General features: G+C 32.8%; 1 protein-coding gene across 1 annotated transcript in view; it reads left to right on the top strand.

Annotated features, from left to right (window-relative positions):
• Positions 1 to 24,637, top strand: part of Vta1 (vesicle trafficking 1) — a 67,484-nt gene that overhangs the window by 22,077 nt on the left and 20,770 nt on the right. The window contains exons 4-5 of the mRNA XM_005334856.5: positions 140 to 215; positions 15,701 to 15,809. Of these exons, the coding sequence (XP_005334913.1) occupies positions 140 to 215; positions 15,701 to 15,809 (185 nt within the window). The remainder of the gene's footprint in view (positions 1 to 139; positions 216 to 15,700; positions 15,810 to 24,637) is intronic.

Raw genomic sequence — 24,637 nt, 5'->3', positions numbered from 1 at the left:
TGTTCTTGAAATCTGATTTTATTTAAACATTAGTTTCAAAGTGATTTTATAAACCTTGCAATTTTTCTTCTTCAAGCTAGGTGGCTAATCTTACATTGTAATTTTTTTCATTTAAACTAGACTCTCTTTTTTCTTCTAGAAACATGATCAAGTCCTTCTATACTGCAAGCCTTTTAATAGATGTCATAACCGTATTTGGAGAACTCACTGATGAAGTGAGTGTATATTCTTTATTGTCTTATTAGTTGAAGATGAGTAATGTTGCCATTTATCAATTTTATTATTTTATGATTTATTTAAAGCAATGTATCCTTCAGAAATATAATGGAAACAAAGCATAATTTAAAATTTTTTTTATTAGCCACTGTTTAAAAGTGAAAAGAAATGGGTAAATTATTTTTAATAGTATATTTTATTTTTTGTACTAAGTTCTTTAAATCCAGCATGTATTTTACTCTTCACCATATGTATAGCAGCTTTATTAGCCAGCTACAAGTTTAGAATTTGATTTTATTAAGTGTTCATATGTTATTAATCCTGTATAGTATTAAATTTCTACGCTATTATCTGATAAAATTAACAGAGGTAAGTCTTTAGGACTTTTTTTCCATTTCATTTCTAGTCAGAAGTATTATTGCTCATGAAGTACATATGGAACTTGATATTTTAAAAGCTACTTTATATCCATTTTATTAATTTGTTTCTCATAATGATTCTAAGATAAGCATAGTACATAATTATTTTATACATGCCCACATAGAGGCTACGTGACAAAAGTCATTGCCTTGAATTCAGTTTTGTTTTCATGGTAACAGGCTTTACAATTGGCATGAAAATTTTGTTTTGTGAAAGGAAAGATATTTATCTGGAAAGAGATAAAGAGAGCTACATACTGGACTGATGCAGTCATGATATATGGTGGTTTAAATACTACAAAGAGCATCGTGTTCCATGATAGGATTTTTTAAAAATAATTTGCAGCTCTTAGTAAAATTCCAAGCAAAAAGTGTAAGATATATGCATTTAAAAAAAAAAAAAGATTGTATATGAAAACTGCAGAAGTTCTTTTTGTTTGTACATAAAATGTAGTTATGCTATAGCTTAGATGATTAGAAGTAGGGACTTTGCCAGCTTAAAAGTTGTATAGGACATTTCAGAGTTATGACAAATAACAACCAATTATTTGACTGGGTTTTTCTGTCCTTTCTATTCAAGAATATCAAGCATTCCTGGCCCTTTCTCACATAATGCCAGTAGCTTTCATTAGTCATTGAAATAACCAAGTACTACCTTTTTGGATTCTGAAGGCCTTATAAGTACATCCTACTTAACTGCCTTTATGGTTTTCAAGAAAACTAGGGCAGTGAAGGAGAATAGTAAGAAAAGTAAGTTATAAGCCAGATTAGACTGATAATAGAAGGCCTGCAATCTTTGATTCGTGTAGTGTTGTAGTAAAGAACTGTACTTTGGGGGTGTTTATATGATAGGAATCTGTAGAAGGAGAGAACTGCAAGCCATTTGGCAAAGGAGGAATGATTTGATAAATTCTGTACACCTTAATTACAAAGTAGAGAGTCATACACATTGGATTGTTTTGATTGGAGAAAATAATATGTTCAGACTACGATTTCAAAATTTGAAGCATAGGTGACATCAAAAAGAAATCACTCTTGGAAATAAATAGGCAAGAAATGGCAAAGTAGAGAGAACAGTTCAAGTTATGAAAGTCAGGTTGGATTATTTTAAAAGAGAGGAGAACATGTTCAACTAGATATCTTGGTAAACATCTATATTTAAAATACAAGAAGAGAAAGTAAAGTTATAAATACTAGAAATGTTCAGATAATATGAAAAAAACAAGATAAAGAGAACAAAATTTCTAGAATTCTCAAGTAAATAGGTTCTTCTCATTTAAAGGATACCTATACACTTTCACACACATAAAGCCTATGATTTTTCTGCATTTCAGAAGAAACATCTAATTTCATGTACCCTTGACGACAGTTTCCCTAGTTGTTTGAATATTGTGTCTAAGACAAAGACTTCAAATGAGGCCACTGAGAAGGCTTCCCAAGAAGTTCAGGATTGTGAGGCAGAATTTGCATTATACTACCAATAAGATAGCATAAAACATTTTCCCAAAATGTTGACACTCTTCCCACTTAGGTAGCTCACTACCCAGTCAGCTACCTAAGCACTTCCTGTGCCCTGCACTTGCACTAAAACAAAATAAGAAATAGCATCTTTATTGTTGAATAAGGGACTCTAGATACCTGGAGGGGTCTGGAATGGCACAGAAAAAAAAAAAAGAAAGAAACAGAGAGAGGAAGAGAGAGAGAAAAAGAAAATTAAACAAAGTTGAAAGGGAAGCCCCTATTGTCACCTGATTGTTCTGAGGTTTATTCTTAGGCCTTCCTGTAAATTCCACATTTTTAAGTTAGAAAATATGTGAGTACACAGTTAACAGGTAATTATGTAGCTGTTTTCATAACCATTATGCTATAGTGATCTTATCCTTACATGACTAAGGATTTTCTACTATGAATGAAGATTAACTAAACGTATAAAGTCAACCTACAAGGAAAGGGTGCCAATCAGGCTGGCCATATGCCATCAGCATAATCCTGAAACCAATTAGTTTGATCATCCTTGTTTCAAATTTGTTTTATCTTAATTTTATTCCATTTTGTTGTTGTTGTTGTTATTATTGTTCCATTGTTTTTCCTTTCTAGAAATGGAGTTTTCATAATGATTACTGAGATTAACTTTTAAAAAAAAAATGGCCTAAAATACCACTAATTTTAAATGATGCTCTGTTTCAGTAGAACAGGGAGAAATACACTCTAGCTGTGATTTTTTTTTTTATCCTACAAATATGGATAAACAGAGCAATCAGTGACATTAGCCTTTTCTCATAGTTGTTTGTGTAAATGTAAGACTTGTATATACTGGTGATATAAGTATAAGGTACCTAAAATAAGACACAAACTATTGTAAAATTTCTTATTTCAAAAACTAATAAAAAGCTTAGTTGTATAAACTGGTTACTTAAAGCATTTAGCAATTGTAACTCATTCCCTCCTTTCCACTTCCACTTTAGTTTCATCCTGTACTTTGAAAAAACTAACAGAGACAAAGACAGGAAACAGAAAAGTGGGAAAAGAATGAGTTTGAGGATTTCAGGTAGGCAGATTTTATTTTAAATATATAATCTTTAGATGTACTTCAGGACTCTATAACTAGTGTATTCATTTATAAGGGAAAAGCATTGGTGGTTCTGAACTGCATCGTATTCCAGAGATTTGCAGCACAGTCGAAACTCTCTTCAAAATTGTTCCTTCCCTTGCTCCTCAAAATATGCTGTTTGAGAAACACTTAAATAGCATCAGAAAATGGGGAGAAGAGCATTATAATTGTTTTTGTTATTGTATTTTTAAATTATGTTTCCAGGGTTGGGGCTGTGACTCTGTGGGAGAGCACTTGCCTAGTTAACAATAGGCCCTGGGTTCAGTCTTCCAATTGTCTCTTATTGGCCCTAAAAATTATGCTAAAAAGAAAAGAGACTCTGGTTGTCAGAGCCAGGCTTCACTGAACTCCAGAACAAGAAGTCATCTTGCCTCTCTGGATTGAATTACTCTCCTATAAAGCAGAAAGCTTAGATAAGACAATCACTGCAGTCATTTCAACTGTACCAGGCTGTGATTATATAAGCAGGCACATGAGAAGTAATGGGAAAAGGAGAATAAATAAATAAAGAAGATGAAAAAGCAGACCAAAAAATGAAAAGGCAGAGAGAAACTAAAAGTTTTTAATTAGGAGCTAGAAGGGTGTGGGGTAAAAAATTGACTAGTGATAAGTAGAACCTGAAAAATATGGCAGCAAGGAAGAAAGTTCTGGGAAGAAGGGGATGTCAGGTCTCATAGCAACAATACTAGGAGGTTCAAAATACCAATATAACACAAAATATAAAATTAATAGAAGGTAATAAGCATAGAAGAAGCAACCTGAACACCTAAAGCCTTTTGTAGGATATTTGTAGCATGTTTGTGAGTCTTCTAGTTAGGTTTTTATTTGAAATTTCAGCACTTTGCATAAAAGTCACTGGATCACAAGCTGAAATAGTGTAATTTACCTAATTTATTTATCTTCCTATTTTGAGCTCTGTTTCTTCACAGACCGTTCTCTTCTGTCATTGTTTTATTAAAGAACGTTCAGGGACTTTTGTTTCCTGGCACTGCAAGTCTAGGCTCTCCTGCTAGATTTCCAGGCTTTCTATCATAGTTTTTCGTACCTGACTTATACTACTTACCTGTCCTAATTTTTGTTTGTCGGACTTGTCTGCTCACCATCCTGTCAGTTTTCATTTGGAAAATGCATTTTTAGCCTGCTTTGCCTACGTTTTACCTTCTCTTCAAGTCTTAACTATCTTATTCTGGCCTGTGTATGAATTTGTCCATTTTCTCAATTCTTTACCCTTTATTTAGAGTTACTTATAGTTACATTGTAACTTTAACGACTTTTTTTATATTATAATTCAGAATGTCTCATTTTCTTCATTTCCTTCTGAAACATTAAGTATAAATTTATACACTGAGTAAAATATCAGATTAAAGAAGTGACTGATTGATGTTTCAAACATTGCTATAGTCAGCCTTTTATTTTTCTATCTGTAGATCAAAATATTTAGACTTTTGTACACAGAATTTCTTTCCTAATTCTCCTCAAAAGTAATAAGTCTCATTTACTCACCAAATTTTTTTTGGTCCATTTCCTGGTATTTTTTTTTCCTCTTCATATTATTACTCATACAAAACTAAGTGTATATTTTCCTTAGTCTTCAACTCATTTGTTGTTAGTTTTTAAAGTATAATTGATCTGCCCCTATTTCTTTCTCAACTCTCTTATCTCTGTTTTAAATACATACATTTAATTTATATCATTTCTTTTCAGCATTTTAGTTAAATTTCTTGCTATATAAACCTTTAGTATTCTTGTGGCTCTCTTTGAGTCAGTGTCCCAGTTTGAGGAATAGAAACACCGGAGTATATATTACTTTTTTAAAAACATTTTATATCTTAGAGCAGGGGATCTTCAAAATACAATTATTTTTCTTCTATAATGGTATTTTATGTAATCTGCATCCAGTATTATTCATGGGCTTCCTTTTATTATATTTTAGATTTATTTCACTACCAACAATATTTGAGGAATGGATAACATTTTACCTTTTTACTATCATAATCTTAGGTTAAATTTTCATACTGCTTATTTAGAAAAAATATGAAATTGCAGGTAAAAGATAATATTGTCCTTATTTGTTGTTTCTATTAATTTGGGAGGATCAGATTAATGAAATATATTTTCATACCTTCACAGAGCTTATATTCTAATGTAGAGAAGTAAAATAACTATGATGCTACTTGGTTGACTAATGAAGTGAAAGAAAGGGACCATGTGCAGCACCTGCCATTTGCCTGGCACTGTACTTACACATTTCCATACATCATGTTCCACCTTTCACATCTTTGAATTATACTGAGAAAATGGAGGGTCATAAAAATATGAGTACCATGTCCCAGGTACTATAGTCCAGAATAATGTTCCTCAAACACTCTATGATAAAATATACAAATAAGACTTTTTAAAATTTTTACTTTTTAATTCCCAATCATTTTCAGAGTGATTGTTTTTATAAAATGTGAAGAATAAATGGATTATTAGAAAAATTAAAATTTAGAAAGAAAATATGAACCTAATTTGCTGTGAATTTTTTAAATACAGTCTCTGTGTTACAGGTTAAGTATCCATTATTCAAAATGCTTAGGACCTGAAGTTTTTTAGATTTCCAAGATTTTGGCATTTTGGAATAACTGCATAAACTTTACCATTTGAGTATGCTAATATGATAATCTTAAATGTTCCAGAATCTAAAATTATTTTGGCTTGTAACCTGAGTCTGAACCATACTTTTACTATATAATAAGGAATAATTAATATAATAAAGAATAATAATCCTGTTTATTAATGTTCTTGTAAAATGTATTTAGAGATATCAACAAATAGATGAGAATTTCAACAGAAACTGCCCTAATCAATCTTATGTATTTATTCTATATTTAAATGAACTTATGCAGAAATACCTAAGCATTATGTATCATTGCCACTATATTTGGAAATCTAAAATACACATTTGGAGTTCCACAAAAGGTGCAGTATAAGGAAAATGAAAAGGAAAAGATACTTTAATAATGACCATAGATTTTCCAGATTGTATGGAAAATCAGTTACAGTCTCCAAAAGTTCAGTACATACTAGATAAGATAAACATAAAGAAAATCACACCTATACCAATAAAAGCAGAGGGATTTAAAAAAGCAGGGAGGAGTTTTTAAAAAAAAGGGAGGGGAAAGAAAATTAATTAATTAATTACTTTTTAAAGAAAAAATTTACACCTATGAGCATCCTAGTCAAACCAAGGAAAGTCTTGAAAAAAGTAGAGAGCAGAAGATAATAATGAACTTTTTATAAAGTGGCCACAGAAAAAATAAAGTCCTATAAACTCAAGATTCTATCTATAGCAGTGATATACTTCAAAAAATGAAGATTAAAGTAAACATTGATTTATTGATAACAGATGATTACTAAAGATGTAAACAACAGCTACAAGTTTTTCAGGCAGAAGGAAAATTATACCAAATGAAAACTTCAGTTTACAGGAAGGAATGAATACTAGGCATGGTGATGTGTGGAAATGTAAAAAACTATATACTTTCTTTATTTCTTTAAAAGATATATAACTATGTAAAAATTTTATAACTCTACATTTTATATATGTTTATTTGTGTGTGCATGTCTCTGTGAGTGTGTGCACGTGCGTGTGTGTGTGTGTGTGTGTGTGTGTGTGTGTGTGTGTATGTATCTATTGTTAAACCCAGAAGAAGGGAAAGAAAGGGAAACAAAAACAAATGGAATTCATACAAAACAACTAGCAAATTTTAGGCCTAAATACAACTATGTTAATATGTGATATAAGTGCAAATGAACTAACAGTTCATTATAAAAGTAGAAAATTTCAGTCTGGATGAAAGCAGCAAGCCTTAACTATATGCTGTTTACAAGAAACGAGTACAGAGACAAGCATTTTGAAAATGAGAACATGGGAAAGACATCAAATACAGATACTAAGTAAACAAAATCACAAGTGACAATATTAGGTAAAGTAAATGTTAAGATGTTATTGGAAGTGAAATGGGATATTTCACAATAATAAAAGGGCTATTTCATAAGAAAAACATTATAGTTACAAATGTCTATGCACCTAATAATGAGAGTTTCAAATTCTATGAGATAAAAATTGACAAGTAAAATATAGAAAAATTCTTAATCGTATGTGGAGCATATTTTAACATGCTCCTCAGTCATTGATAGACTAAATATATTTAAAAATTAGTAATATTAACTAAAATGAATAAATACCAACCAGCCACATCAGATGTTTTCCAGAATGTGGAAAAATAAGAGCTTTCATACATTGCTTGGTGGAAATATTAGATGTTATAACTACTTTGGGAAAAGATTTGGCAGATTTTTGTAAAGTTAAACATACTCCCACCCTTTTACCCAGCAATTCCTTTTCTGGTATTTATCCAAGAGAAATGAAAACATATGTCCAGAAAAAGACTTGTTCAGGAGTGCTCATAGGAAATTTATTCATAATACCCCAAAGCTGGAAACAACCCAGATGTCTACCAACAGGGGAATTGATAAACAAATTGTGCTATTACTTAGACACAAAAAAGGAACTGACTACTAGTATAGTCTACATGGATGAATCTTGCAGACATACTGAGTAAAAGAATAGTCAATACAGTTTCTGTGATTCCCTTCTTATCAAGTACTATTACAAATTGTAACTAAAAAAATAGTAATAGAAAATAGTTTTAGGGTTTTTTGCAGCAAAGGAAATTGAAAGGAAAGGAAAGGAACTTGAAATTTAAAGGAAATTGAAATTCTGGAAAGGAACTTTCTGGGAAACTAGAAGTGTTGTATATTGATAGCAGTATGGTTTACACAGGCACAAAACATCAACTCATACACTTTAAGATTTATACATATCAAGACATATCAGTTATACTGCAAATAAACCAAATTTATGGAGAGTTCTGTTAACTTTATCTTGATAAGGTAAGGAATTCTAAACCTACTTACTCTGTACTCAAGGACTGAGTAAATGAATATATTGAAGGAGACAGGTTTCTCATTTTCAGACAAGAATGGGAGATGACTAAATTGTGTTTTTGGCATTTGGTTAGAATTGGAAGAATTATATTAAATCATGCTTTTGAATATATTAGAAAAATAAGTCTGTATAGAAATTTTTTTTTAAATCTCTATACTGAAAAGACCTAGAAGCATTGTTGCAGCAGTAGCAATAATTACCCCTAGTACATGAATATGGCTTTAAATACCAGTCTTCTATAACAGGAAACAAGAGTCCTATACAAATGACTAAATCTCTAGTTGGGTCAGAGAAAATACTAGACAACTGAACTTTGTTGTGCCAGAAAGTAAGCAAGTATGGTCATAATCAGGGGCCCAGCAACTACTCGAATGAGTTCCCACTGTCCATGACATGAACAATTTAGCATGAAGAATGATAGTAATGAATAATAACCCATTAAGTAAGAGTCTGTGGGTTCATACTAACAAATACAATGCAATGAATAAATGATAGAACAAAAACAAGGATCTTTACCATAGAGTCCAATGAATATTTCCTTAAAGTTGCTTATCAAAGAGGAAAAATTTTGTCATATACATCTCTAACCAGGTCATCAAACCTGCCACCACCAGTATTGGACAAACCACATCATGTGCCTCATAAAATCAACTGAAAAGGAAAAACATCACTTTCATAGTAATGGACCAAAATGCACAATGAGAATATAATCATGAAGAAATATCAGACAAATCCAAGTCAGCAGACATTATACAACTAGGTTAATGTCAAGGTCAAGGAAAAACTAACAAAGGGTAGTCCAGATTGAAGTCTAAATGAACATGACAACTAAATAATGCATGCTCCTTAGATCTAGACTTGGGACAGAACCCACGTAGAGGTCATGTCAAGAAGGAGTTGAATTTAGGATTATTTCAAATATAGAGATGACAGAAGAGATTTGAGTAGTAAGGTGACTCAGGGTTTGTGTTGAACTGCTAATAAGAATGGAGTTGTCATTTATGACATGTGGAGTAGCAGATTTAGTGGCAGAAGATCAGTAGTTGGCTTGGAACTTTAAGAATGCTATCCAATGTAGAAGTAATATGTCAAGTTGGATATAATAAGATTTAAGGTTCAGAAGAGAGGTATGAACAGAAGACATAAATTTGGGAGTTGACATGTGAGATGGTATTTAAATTCATAAAGTTGAATGAGAACATTAAGATAAAGTATAGGAGGAGAAGATTAAGAATCTGAGAAATGAAGTCTGGCACTCCCAGCCTTTGGTCCTTACAAAGGACAGAAGGAACTCTAACAAGGTAAAAGGAAAACCAGAAGACCTTGATAACCAGGAAACCCCAGGTTCAAGGTAAAAGTGATCAGCTTTTCATATTGATAGGACTGGGGAACATGACATTAAACATTGGATTAGCAGTAGAGAAGAAATCTCACCTTGACAAAAGCAGTTGTATTGAGTGGTAGGGATAAAAACTTGACTAGGCTGGATTCAAGAGAAAATCAAAAAAGGAGAATTGGAGGTAGCCCTTACAAAACATTCTCTTTTACGATGGTTCATTGGTATACTACTGAAGATTATTTTATCTTAAATTTTTTTATAGATTGGGTCGGAATTTTTTGGATAGAGTGTGTGTGTGTGTGAATGTGTGTACATTCATGTATGTGCCTTAATTTTATCCTCATGTCATTCTTAAATGTACTGAGTTTTAAAACATCTGATCTAATCTATGGCTAGTGTTTTCCTACCAGTCATTCTTAGGAATATCAAGTCCAACCAGATGAATTAGGATTAAATGAAAACTTTGTATATTGCTACCAACTTTAGTAGCTAAAATTTATATTTGTCAGTGGTTCTCATTATCCAGTTACAAAACAGAAACTTAGAGGCCAGGGACAAACGTAAAAGGATTTTTTGCAACTTCTGTTTCCCAAAAAGGATGTCTAATCAACTAAAAGGAGTTAACAGATTTCAAGAATATTGACATCTTAAAAATTTTCTCATAAAATATTCTGCAATACCAGCATTCTTTTTTTTAAAGAAAGCAGTATTTTAGAGTATATTATTTGAAGTTACTACTGTCATAAATTGCTGCTAAATATTATTCACTCCTGTTTGTCCAGCTGAAGGTATTTTGTAAACTGTAATATAAAACTATTGCTTTATCTGCTTTGGGGACACTTTTTAAATTATGCTTACTAAAATGAACACTTTCTAGCTTATTAATGTTTTATTAAACTTCATATACTATTAAGGTGAAAAGACAACTTTATAAAGTCATTATTGTACAATTTTCCCTCTTAGGTCTTCAGAAAGGATTAAAGCATTCAAGATTGGGAAAGATTTGTCTTATTTTTAGGACCACTCTTATCCAAAACAATGTACTCATATACTTTCAAAGTGAAGCTCTCTTTATCTTTCAAGATATATCCTACTTTAACATATTAAGTACTTGACTTGTTGGTTTAGGTATGAGATGTCCCTGAAAAGCTCATGTGTGAGACAATGCAAGAAGATTTAGAAGTGAAATGATTGAGTTATGAGAGCCTTAACAGGATCAGCAAATTAATCCCCTGATAGATATTAACTGAGTGATAATTGAAAGCAGATAGAGTGTGGCTAGAGGAGGTAGGTCATTAGGGATGTGCCTTTGGTCCCTGGCAAATCACTTGCACATGTGCTCTCTCTCCCTTTCTCTTATCCCTCTTCCCCCCCTTCTCAGTGATATGTCCTTGAGTCACTTTCTTCCACCACACTTTTCTGTCATCATGTTCTGCCTCACTGGAGACTCAAGGATTGGGACCAACCTTTTATGGACTGAGACCTCTGAAACCCTGAGCTCCAAAATAAACTTTAGCTCTTCTAATTATTCTTGTCAGGTCTTTTGGTCTGGGCAGTAAAAAAAAAAAAAAAAAAAAGCTGGCTGAAACACCTGTTAAAGCCCATTTTCCCTTATTTCATGTATGTCCATCTGCATTGCTAAGTGCATAGCTTAAAAGGAAGTCCTGGATTGTCTGGCTTGACTACTAAATTATTGTAACCTTGGGCAAATCATTTGACTTTTTAATGGCATTTCCTTGTCTCTATAGTGATGAGATTTTTAAAACCCTAAGAGACAAAAGATGAAGCACTATTATGGGACTGCTGTGTTTTGGATAAGAGACCTCCAAAAGTCCATGTGTTAATTGCTTGATCCCCAGGATGGTAGTAGAGCCCTTAGGAGGTGGGGCCTTTTTGAGATACTTATATAATTGGAACCCTGCCCTTGAAGGGAATTGTGGAATTCCTGGTCCCTCCTTACCCCACACTGCCTAGCCATGAGGCGAATAGTTTTGCTTTACTGTGTACTCCTATCCTTATGTGCTGTCTCACCATAGACAGGCCCAGAGCAAGGAGGTGAACCAGTCATGGAGTAGAGCCTCCAAGGAGTAAAATAAAGTTTTCTGTTTATAAGTTAATTACCTTAGTTATTTTGTTATAGCAATGGAAGACTGTCTAAAACAAACTTTAGATAAGATGGGTATCACATTTAGGCGTGGCAGTTAGTTCCTAGCTTTCATATTGGACTCTAATGGTTAAACCTGACTCATTGATCCTGGTAATCCTCAACACTTAGCATAGTGCCTGATTTAATAAATGACAAATGTTGTCTTACTGGAAAGCAGGAAGCTGATTGGGAATGAATATTTGGGTTGAAACTTGAGAAAGAGACTGTGGGATGAAAAGGAAATCATGTTAGATAAGGGAAGGTAATGTGGGAAAAGATGGCATATGATAAACAATCCCTTCTGAAATTAATGGAAATAGCAGGAACCAAGACTGAAGCAGTGTCAACAATGTGGAGGGCCTTGGGTGCCAAAGTATCTTTATATTAAGCTAATCCTATAATGCCTCAAAGCCATAATGGAACTAAAACATGATTAGCCTATATTTCAAGGTTATTATGAGGTCCAAATAAGAATAAAATGTACAGAAATGCTTTATAACCTGTAAAGTACTATCAAGGTATTAATTCAAAACTTTGTCTTGTTTTGGACTTATCTTACTAATCCCACTAGCCCTGAATATGTATCTTCTACCCATGGCAAATTGATTTATCTTCAAATGAAGTATTTCCTTTATTTCTGTCTTTCTGACATTGCTCATGGTTTTCCTTCTCCCCAGAGAAGTCTGACTACTACTTTCTACTTTGTCCCATTGTGCTTACCCTGGGAAGCCAAACTAAAATATTGTTTCCTTTATCACTTATATCCAATTTTTTAATATTTTACTCAACTCTTACATGCATTTACTGCAAGAAACAAATTTAATATTTCCTACTTAATTATATCATATAGTAATCTTTGATGTTTTAATTCTGCATCCAAAAACAGGTAGCTCCCTACAAACAGAAATAACATATTGATTTATTTTATATTTCCCATATTGCTAATTGAAGGTCTTAAGAATAGCAAACATGTATTGAGCCTACAAAAATTTTGAAGTGAACTATGCCTATCTTATTTTTTCTTTCAAAAGAAGGAAAATAATCAGTTTGCAAATAATGAATTCAAGTGAACAACTAAACCTGGAGTATCTTAAATTTGAAATAATGTAACATTTGTGGAACTTGAATTCAATTGTTCAGGATTTTGAAAAATTAAAGAATAAAAAAGTTCAGTGCTTCAGTGTACCTACTCTTTACTCCCAAAGAATGAAATGGAAGAAAAACGTGAACCATATAATACTATTCTGTAGGTCAAAAACAGTCAAACACTAGAAATTTCAAATTATTCTATCTAACTGTATAATAATCTCTTTTTAAATTTTATTTTTTTTATTAGCTACACATGACATTACAATGATCTTGGCAATTCATACATTTAAATCAATAATCTTAATTGAACTTTCTAATCCCAATATTCCATTACATACTACAAAAATTATGATCTATTACATTAACACAGAAGTAATAAATATGTTTAGTGAACAGAATAACTTCCATTAAAATCAAACTATTATATGTTGGAAATGTGTATATTTGTTTAACAGCTACTATGTGCTGAAACCAAGGTCAAGTTCTTGTAATAAATAATAGACGTGAACTATGCCTTTTTTGAGTTTGTTTTCTAAAATATGGTAAGTGTGTGTTTGTGGGGAGAATACTCTAAAAACATATAGTTAAGTATATAATTATGAACTGTAATAAATATTGTCATAGAAAAGATAGAATTACTGAATATTTTTAGGTTGGGATGGTCAGGGAAATATTTTTGAGAAGTAACATTTGATCTTATATATAAGGGGTGAGTTGAGTAGGAGTGATAGGAGTGAATTGACATGTGGAAAAAAAAAAAGGAAATCAGATGGAGAAGAGGTGGTGTAGACCTTGGCATGTACACAGATAAAAAATGTATCCTCCTGGCTGGTGGTACTGAATGAATAGGATACACATTAGAGTAGACTGGACAGTTAAGAACTATGTAGAATAGACTCCTGTAGCTCAGGTTACAAGTTTGTTTTCTATCTTAAGTGCATTGGAAAGCCATTGAAGATTGATAGGCAGGGATTTATATTTTATAAAGGCACAGCCTGAGTACTGAGTGAGGAAGATGGGGGGCAGGAGTAGAGTGAACGTAAGGAGACAGATTAGGGGAATAATGCAGAGAAAGTGGGAATAAGAGCAATTCAGGGTATGTTCCAAAAGCAAAAACAACTGAATCCCTAGTGGATTAAGTGAGGGAACTGGGGAAATAGGATTAGGTGGGTGGGTATGAACGTGGTAAGAATAACTCACATATTTCTCACTTAAGAGAATGAAATTCCCTGCAAGTAGGAGAGTTTGGGAGAGAATCAAGAGAAAAGTTTAGACAAATTAAATTTAGTTGTATATGAACATGCAATTGGAGATGTCACATAGTTGGATATTTGCCAGAAGCAAATTCAGGCTAAGTACAGACATTTAAGAGTGATAAAGATGTCCATAGTACTTAAAGCCATGGGAATGATTGTGGAGAGATAAGAAAATAGACTATATGAGGATACCTTTTTCTTACCTTGTAGAAACCTGATAGGTAATGAATAAAGGCAGCCCAATATGAAATAATAGGTGGCAGCTGATGATAAGCAACAAGGAACTAAGGGAAGGAGGGGGTGGGGAACAGGGAGAGAACCAGAATGAATGAGTATAAATGAGCATACATCAACTGAAGAGAACTATACTTACAGTTCAGTTCAGGTAATTATTACCAAGTAAGGCAGGCTCAGTGTTTTTAGAACTCCCATTTTTTAAAAGAGAAATGTGGATTTCCATAATTTTCCTAGTATATGGAAAGCAATTCATACTTTAAATTCTGTGAGAATCAGCATTGACTGAACCACTAGTTTGCAATCTCTGCTTCAACAGGGTACTTTAGATTATTTGGTGTTTAGATAGAGCATGAAGTAGACACAGACAGTAGAAAGAAAACCGAGGAAAGATTGTCAAAAAATCAAAAGTAGAGAGTATTTCTCAACAATTGGAATGTTCCAGGTTCTAGTATTCTGCTGATAGGTTTGGTTAGGTGATAACCTGGAAAATGTCCATTAGATTTGCCAGTGTGAAGTAGGTTTTTGGTGGTGACGTTAGCAAGAGCAGTTTAGTGACATACAGGCTGCTCACACGTGGACTCCCTGTCATTAAAATGCACCATCACATTAAAATTCTCTGACAAGGAAACATGAACTAAACAGAAAAGAAAGCAAGCAAACCCCTTCCCACTGAGTGAACAGAAAGGTAAAAAAGCAAAGACTTTAAATGTGGATGTTTCTTTTGGTAAGATTGTTGGTAAAGTGAAACAAAATACAATCAGACTTGGAAGAAGACAGGAATTAATGTATGGAATTTAGGAAAGAGGCAGCTAGCAAGTTCTTAAGTGATATTTTCAGTTCCCCTCACAATACTACAATGAGGCATTATTTTCCCCTTAGAATTGAGTTAATGAGATTCAGAGGTATTAGGTAGCATATGACAGGTTAAAAGTTTAGTTTACTTGGCTATCAGTCTAATGTATGTTTTAACAACTGTGTCATCTTAGTTTTCATAGATTTGCACAGATTTTTAGTGAAAATAATTTAATTTGTTGTTATTCTATTTTATGTTTAATCTTAAAAATTCCATTTAGTGTCTTTCTCTGTTGTGCATAAGAGTTGCAAATTTTGCTAGAAGAAAACTCTCATATTTTCCCTGCAGACTTTTTCTGAAATGTGACACTGTATAGAAGAACTGGGCATGTTCTTTGATGAAGATAGCTTTAAATGGAGTCTGTCAAGCCCTAGATGGTTAATAGAATCAGCAACTGGGTGGGGTGATCACCAGACACTTCAGAGCTGTATGACATAAAAATAGGTTTTATCTCAGAAATATAATATAGGCTATCTTAAATGCTTGATATTTTTACTTTTTTGCCATTATCTAATATTAATATAAAAATACTCTCTTTTAGAATGTGAAACACAGAAAATATGCAAGGTGGAAGGCAACATATATCCATAATTGTTTAAAGAATGGAGAGACTCCTCAAGCGGGCCCTGTTGGAATTGATGAAGATAATGGTACGTATTTATATAGTCTAAGTGAAATTATTTAGTGAGATAATATTTTTCAAAACATTATTCAAAATTTCTAGGAAGAATTGGTACAGTTTTAATTTTTTTATAAAGTCTAAAATCCTTAAAAATCAAGTATAAAAATCATAAACTTGGGGACAATGAGAGATTAAGGCCAAATTGCTATAATATGTATTCACATGTGCACATAATGACTTAAGTATCTCCTACATCTTTTTTTTTTTTTTTTTTTTTTGGTACCAGGGATTGAATCCAGGGGTACTTAACCACTGAGCCACAACCCCAACCCTTTTTGTTTTGTTTCATTGTTTATATTTTGAGTGAGGGTCTCACTTATTTGCTTAGGACCTTGCTAAGTTCCTGAGGTTTGGCTTTGAACTTGCAATCTTCCTGAGCCACTGGGATTACAGATGTACCACCACCACACCAGCTTATCTCCTATATCATAATCAAATTCTATTCCTGTGTAGGAAAAGCAATGTATTCATAATTTATAAAATGTTTCCAGACAACAAAGAATATTATTATTAATAATTAATTATTATTTTTGTATACATGTTTGAATTATGCAGGAGTTTGGGAGGATGGTAGGTAAGTAATACATGGTTCAATAATTACAGAGTATGTGAAAAGTACAAAGAAACTTTCTTCTACCCACACCATGCCCCATATTCCTAAGTCCTACCAAAATTCAAATAAGTAAACATTAGGTTTAGTTTTTTGTGTATCTTTATAGAGGTCATTTTTTAACTTTATACAGACAGCAAAATTTTATCACATTGTAAGTGGGTTTTACAAAATTTAATTATGAAAAAAAATGAAGGTCTTATTTCACTTGACCTTTTAGATAATGTATGATGGAACAGAAAGGAAAAACATTTTTCACTTTTTTTTTTAATTGATTAGACCTCTAGATAATAGACCATTCCAAAAAGAACAATCCTGTTCTCTAAACTGAGAAAATTCCAAATGATTCCTTATGTTTTGTTACATCTTCATCTGTGACAATGATCTAATGCAGGAGTCAGTAAATTTTTCAAAAAGGATCAGTTACAATATTTTAAACTGTAGACTATGATTTGTTACAGTTGTTTGACTCTACTGCTATTGTATTAAGACAGCCATAGACAATATGTAAACAACTTAGCATGGTTGTGTTCCACTAAAACCTTTTTTACAAAAGCAGGCAACCAGCCACTGGCTAGTTGGCCTCTAATATGATTCATCTCCTTATGTTTTATGTTATTATAGAGAATTTTTGAAAGATTGCCTAATGTTAAACGAGTTTTCACCATGCAACAAATCTCACTTGGTTGTGATATTTTAATTTTATTGATGGATTCAGTTCCCTACACTTGTATCCTTGAGGATTTTGCAATGCATTTATAACTAAAATTGGTCTACAGTTTTCTTTTTGTTGTCAATATTATGTTTCTCACATAAAATTTTGAAAATTTCTAGTTTTTTTCTCTGTTTTGGAACAGACTAAATAGCTTTTGAATTCTCTACTCTGTAAATGCTTCCTGGAAATCTTTTGTGAAACCAGCTTGCCCTGGTCCTGAAGATGCTCTTTGGCACTAATTTTTCATGCAAATCTCTTGCCATGGAATTTTTTTTTTCCTCAGTCAATTCACACTAAATGAATGTGCACTGATAAAATAAGTGGTATTTTACTTCTTTTAGCCAATCTCAATAATTTCTTCATATTTATAGTACTTACCATTTTTCAGTCCTGAGTTACACTTTAATATAACAATGTGCATACTTGTACAGAGTTGTATGTATCCACTGGCAAAATATGAGTTATCTTAAGTATTTCGACAAATCATTTGAAGAATGAGTAGGGGGTCACATAAGCACACAGAAACATGCAGAAATCTTCATTCTGAAAAAACAAAAACAAAACAAGATTCCCAACACACCTACTGGAACCTAGAGCTAAAGTTTTACAGACTCATAGAATTACTGACAAGGATGCTGAACAGCTGCATTTCCCATATACTGCTCATAAAAAAAGGGGAAAAGTTTGGTACGTTCATAAAAAATTAAACATATATTTAGCATATAGGCCTAGCATTCTCATTCCTAATTATCTGCCCAAGGGTAATTCAAATGTATTTTCACACAAAGACCTATATGTAAATGTTTATAATAACTTTATCTGTAATTATCAAAATCTAGAAGTAATCCAGATGTCATCAGTTTTAATGAGTCAAAAAATTATAGCATATCCTTGCACTCAAATACTAAACAGTTAAAGGTGTACACAACAGATGTGCACAACAATGTGGACTAAATCTCAAAAGCCAAACACAATAAGCTACCTATTATATGATTGCATTTATGTAATGTTCTGAAAAAGGCAATACTATAAGGATTAGAATCAGATCAGTAAGCAGCCAGAGAATAGGGAAGGAGATTTACTACAAAGGAGCACGGGAAACTTAGGGGATGATGGGAATATCCTGTATTATAGCTGTGGTGGTATTTATACACTGTATAAGCTTTTAAGACTACCCATAAAGGATGAGTTTCACTACATATAAATTATTACCTTATAAGAATTTTTTTAAAATAGGAATTAGGGAAAATCTTTGTTTTGTTTATTCAAAGATTATTAAGAATTTTAATGTGGTGAAAAAAATCATACTTTTACATATGAATACTAAGTGTGAATTATTTTACTGTTCATCTCTTTCATACAGCATTTCAAGTTAATTTGTTCCTATCAATTTATGAAGTATATTTTACCATCTGTTTTTGCCTAATTTTTAAAGTAATTTTTCATACAAAATGCTTCTTCACTGGGACTGGGGCTGGGGCTCAACAGTAGTGCCCTTGCTGGCATGTGATTGATTCTCAGCACCACATATAAATAAATGAAATAAACATCTATCAACAACTAAAACAATTTTTAAAAATCCAGAAAACTAGAAAAATATCCTTTAAAAGAAATGCTGCTTCTAGTAATTTTATATAATAAATGCCTCACATTCTTACAGTGCAATAAAACTTGCAAATCATTTTTTAACATATTTTATTTCATGTCCTCAAAAATTCCTAAGATCTAGTTCATATAATTCCTGTTTTACAGAAGAAATTGGGTATCGTCATGTGTGGCCTGCCTGAGATCATAAAAGCACAAGGAGACAACCAGAACTTGAGTGTTCTGAGTCCTGACCACTCTGAATTAAGTTTTGGGGTTATTCATCATTACAGTAGAAATTGATTATTTTAAGTATATTGTCCTAATTTTCTCACTTTCCAATTAATATTTTAGAATGTTTTACCTACTTCCTTTTCTATGTTAATACTGACTATAATCAGGTATGTATCATACCAGGCCTCATGTATATTACTTCTAGTTTACCACAAGAAAAAAATTGAGACTCTTAGCTAATCAACAAGACTCACCACTGTCTGATAACACTATATTTCGCTTTCTTTATTTTCTAAACCTACCTTCTATTGTATTAATGTGTTTGGGCTGCCATAACAAATTCCTGCAGACTTTATGACTTAAACAAACGGAATTTACTTTCACCATTCTGGAGACAAGAAAGTCCAAGAACAAGGTCCAACAGGATTGGCTTTCTGATAAGAACTCTCTCTTGGCTTTCATATGGTTCTTGCTGTGTCCCCCCATGCCTAAAAGAGAGCCTCTTCCATTCTTCTTCCTCTTATAAGGCCACAGTCCTGTCAGATAAGGGCCCTATCTATGTCCCCTTTTGACTTTAATGTTCTGAAGACTCTCTCCAGATAGTAATATCGGGTTGACAGGCTTTACTATATGAAACTTGGGGTGACACACTTCAGTCTGCAGCTTCTGGTCCTTGGAATGTCTTTACCACATGAAAAATACAGTAATTCTTTACTGTGCCCCAAGTCTTAACTCATTCCAACATCACGGTCTCACTTGAATCAGATAAATGAGAGAGATTTTAGGTACAATTCATACTAAGACAGAATTATTCTCCAGCTTTGAACCTATGAATCCAAACAAGTTATATGTTTCCAAAAACTACAGTAGTGGGACAGTCATCGATAGAATAGATATCCCCATTCCAAAAAAGAGAAATCAGAAAGAAAAACAAGGGACAGGTCTTAAGCATATCTAAAACCTAGCAAAGGCAAATTCCATTAAGGTTTTAAACTTAGAAATAATCCTCTTTAATTCAGTGTTTTACCCTCTGGACCCACTGGTGTGGTAATATCATCCCTGAAGTTTTGCCCACAAGACTCCAGGACAAGTGGCTCTATCCCTATGACTCTGGATGGAAGCAATCTAGCACACTGAAATAGAGGTGATAGCTCCACCCTTAAAGAGGAAGAACACATATTTACAACTGAGCAGTTTATGGTTAGGTTCTATGTGATCTAAGAAGGATGACAGCCTTCCTTCACTTTGTCTCTCTCAATCCACTTTAGTCCTAACTGACAATGTTTTTACTGCTAAAATTCCATTTTTATTCCTGGCTTCTGCTTAGACAGCTGATCAATTCCATCAGTTGCACCCTAGTTTCTTTATTAAATGGTTCTTCAGCCATACCCATAGTGTTTTCTGTAAAACAAGCATTCTAATATTTTCAGTATGGATAAACTAAGAATTTTCCCCACGTCTCCCATTTCCTGGTTCCTCTTGGCCTAATAAATCCTTCTTAATTTCCCCCTCTCTACATTTTACTATAAGTACTAAGGAGAACCAAGCTTCACCTTCAGTATTTGCTGAAAAATCTCCCCTGCCAAATATCCAGTTTCATCACTAGAATACAATTTAGCCAAGATTTTTGCCACTATGTAAGAAGGATCACTTCTTCATTTCCATCTAAAACCTTACCAGAATTGTGTGATTTTGGTTTTTTGTTTTGTTTTTTGGTGTGGAACGTGGGATTTAAATCTCCAAGGGGCCATTATTTTGCCACTGGGTAACATACATCCACTAAGCTACATATATTCCCAACCCCCCCCCTTTTTTTTTTTTTTTTGAGACATGATCTCAGTAAGTTGCCCAGGCTGGCCTCAAACTTGTGATTCTCCTGCTGGATTTCCAAGTAACTGGATTATAGGTATGCACCACTGGTCCAGCTGGAATTGCCTTTAACATCCATTATTTTTAGTATGGACCTCAAAACTAATAGAGCCACTATCCATTACCCAGTTCCAAAGCTACTATCACATTTATAATTACTTATTATAATAGCATCCCACTTTTCACTGTCTTGATTTGAACTTCTGTTATAATATACCATAGACTGGTTGGCTTAAATAATAATAATTTGTTTCTCATGATTCCAGGGACTAGAATTCCCAGATTAAGATCCAATAGAATAAATTTCTGATCCCTTCCTCACTTGTAGATGGCCATTTTCTTGCTATGGCAAAGAAAGAAAAATGTCTCTATCTTATTCTCTGTATCCTCTTATAAAGACTCAGTTCCTTGGGACTAAGGCCTCACTCTTATGATTTAATTTCATCTTAATTATCTCCTAAAGACTATATCCAAATACAGTCACAAGGGGGTCAGAGCTTCACCATTTGAGTGAAAGTGCACAGTTCATTTCATAACATCCATATAATTTGTTATGACAGCCATAGTAGTTAGCAGAAAGCACCATTGTCTCCTTAGTGAAAACTATTCCTCCTTTCTTTCTTTATTTGCCTATACAAATCCTAATGATATCTGATGACCTCTTTCTTCTGAACTTCTGCGTAGTAAGTTTTATAAAATCTATTTTCAACATAAAAGGTATCTTTATAATTTACAATAATATGATTTATAGAGTACTTGCTTCATGTTAGGCACAATGCTAAACATTTACTATCTAAGTTAGTCGTCTTAAATTTGGGACATGGTTGATCATCCCTACTTATTATTGGGGAAATCAGTATTTAAAAAGAATCTAAGTTCTAGTAACTAGTTAATATAGCCATCATTGGAACCCAGATCTTTTTTTAATTCAAATGAGCACATGCATTTTTTTTTCCTTCAACTAGTTTGACATAGAATAAGAAGAGTTACACATATTTATCTTCTCCGTGAGCTTTTAAGAAATAATTTCAGCCAGTCATTCAGCATAACTGTTAATCTTCCCTTGAGAGGATAGTATCAACATTATGAGGAGGATTTTTGTACTTTAGACATGATGCAGACCTCTGCCTGCCAGGACATACACTTGTGCTTCTGTTTTTAAAATCTTTATGTATTTTTTCTTTCTTTTGTTCAAGAATTTTTTTTTCCTTTTTAATGTCATTTTTTTTTGTATTAGCCAAATACTAGAGATGAATATGCCACACACCCTTTTCTTATAGGAGCTTCTATTCCCATGAGGAGTGATGATAGATTAGTCAGCATTTTTAATGGTAAGAGATTATGCCTGAACAATGTCTTAGTAGTTAACTGAACTAAAGTCAGGTAAAAAGTGGAGAGGGATGCTATATCTGAAAAGAACTTCCACAGAAGCAGGGAGGCAGATTCAGAATGTGAGGGTATATGAATTGGAGGAGGAGAGGTCTTCTAATTATGAGACAAATTCAAGGGCTTTTGGTAATCCAAATGATAATAACAGCTGTGTAAGTTCTCAGCCATGAGCATACAGAGAACAAATAGAGAAGTATAATCAATAGGACTTCAAGACAGTTTAATTCGAAAGAAGACAGAGATAATAGCATATGACTCCTATTTTTCCAACTTAGGTGATTGGAGGCATGGTAATTCCATCAAAGAAATGGCTAGTACAGGATGAGTAGGTTTGGTTGGAGAGATTTTATTTTAAAAGACATTCAGATGCTAAGGTAACTACTACTTGAAGTGCTCCAGCTGGCAATTAGCTATTCTACCAAAGATTTCTGAAGAAAGGGTTGGGATAAAAGTAGAAGTTGAAGCTCTTAGCTCAAAAGCAAGAAGTGAAGCAGAAGTGCTTTGTGAATCTCCTAGGGAGAACCAGGCATGATATTGGCGAAATTATTTTGTTATATTATGTGCATGTACAAATATATAACAACAGATCCCACCATTAAGTACAACTGTAATGCACCAATAAAAAAAATACAGAAAAATTTTAAAAGAAGATGGAAGCAAAGATGGACTGGGTCTTTATGTGTAGTAATCACATTTGATTTGGAAAGATAGCTTTTTTATATGGTTATGCTTATACTCTTAAATATACCATGAAAATACTTATATTAAACATCTGTTTGCTTTTTTAGGATGATTTCACATGTCATTTTAGGCATATCAGAGTTATCAGTTTTGTTTTTTAGGTATTCTTCCCATAGCACTGGCTTCTTAAACCTTTACATTTTGGTTATCATCTTGATCTCCTTTGTTCTGAAACAGTTATTTGTAGTCCTGTTATCACACTAAGTAGATTATTAAGTGTAGGTAGTTTTTGCTTTGTTTTCCAAAACTTGGTGTAAGGAGAAGTGTTAATTTCTTTTTTAAAATTTTTTTTATATTTTTTTGTAGTTGTAGACAGACAGAATGCCTTTATTTGTTAATTTTTATGTGGTACTGAGGATTGAACCTAGTGCCTCACACATGCTAAGCAAGTGCTTTGCCACTGAGCTACAGCCCCAGCCCAAAAGTTTTAATTTCTATTCTTTGTTCTCATACAAATTTCATGGAGCCTCTGGATAGTAGAAAATTGTGTCTACAAAAATCCTGAAAGGCACAGAGGAGAGTATTTTTCACTGTATACTTTTTTAGCTCATTAAAACAAACTTGGTGTCATAATCAGGTGTTAATGTCACAACGTCTTACAGTATCTGCTTAGAAATGGCTTAAGGCTCTACAAGAGTAAGTTATTAAATCTCAATTTGTATGAGAAAAAAATCTTTTTTTCCCATTTTCTCAGTATAGTATTATATTCAGTTGTATTTTTCAGCTCTTAACAGTGTATTTTATTTAACCAAAATCTAATCTATTATCCTAAAATTGAATTTCTAATAAAACCAATAGAAAATAATAATAGACAGTGTAACTTAATTTAGGCAAAAACCAAGTAATACACTTACTTTTGACAGCAGAATGTATACCCTTTTGCCATGACATTTGAATAGACATTATATAAAATTGATGATATAAAAAATATAAAATTGAAATAAACTCCTTTTATATGATAACTTTATTTTTGATACAATGAAAATTTACCAAAACGTTGTCTGAACAGAATAAAGGATTCCTATATGCCCTTCATCCAGGCTTGACATTCTCTGACTTCATTTATATTTTGTTCATCACCCTTTTTTTTTTCAACTTAATTCTTCCAACACACACACAGAGAAGCTATGGATGTAAGTGCTACAGCTAGATTTCACCCTATTTTGCTATGTGTCTCCTTAGTCTCATCTATTTTTATTCCTATCTTATAGGTTTCTTTTCTCTTAGAGAGTTATTCCTCTGCCATTCATTTTGGCCATGTTTTTCTTTATGGCTTTAATCATATGTATAATAGTTAACTTAATGTTCTTTTATGCTAATTTTATATCCAAAGTCTTTTTCTATAAACATTTTTTCTTCTGATTTCTATTCACATTGTCCTTTCTTCCCACATACGAATAATTCCTATTGCTAATAGCATGTTATAGCCTCTCTGTAGCTTGTTATCTTCCTCTGTAAAGTCCTGTTTCTTGTTCTAACAGTTAACTTGCCTTAACTCAAACTTTTTACCACTTTCAGCTTTAAGTTGTTGCTTTCTTAAGGATTCCTTGAGTATTCCCTAAGTGTGTATGTACAATTCAGGGGTATGCAGGTATCTTCTTGAAGTTTATTTGTATTTGTTCTTTTTAGATATACATGACAGTAGAGTGTATTT

This window comes from Ictidomys tridecemlineatus, chromosome 8 (assembly GCF_052094955.1).
Source record: "Ictidomys tridecemlineatus isolate mIctTri1 chromosome 8, mIctTri1.hap1, whole genome shotgun sequence".
Taxonomy (NCBI): Eukaryota; Metazoa; Chordata; class Mammalia; order Rodentia; family Sciuridae; genus Ictidomys; species Ictidomys tridecemlineatus.
The sequence above is the reverse complement of the archived record's forward strand: the minus strand, read 5'-3'. Positions and strand labels throughout refer to the sequence as shown.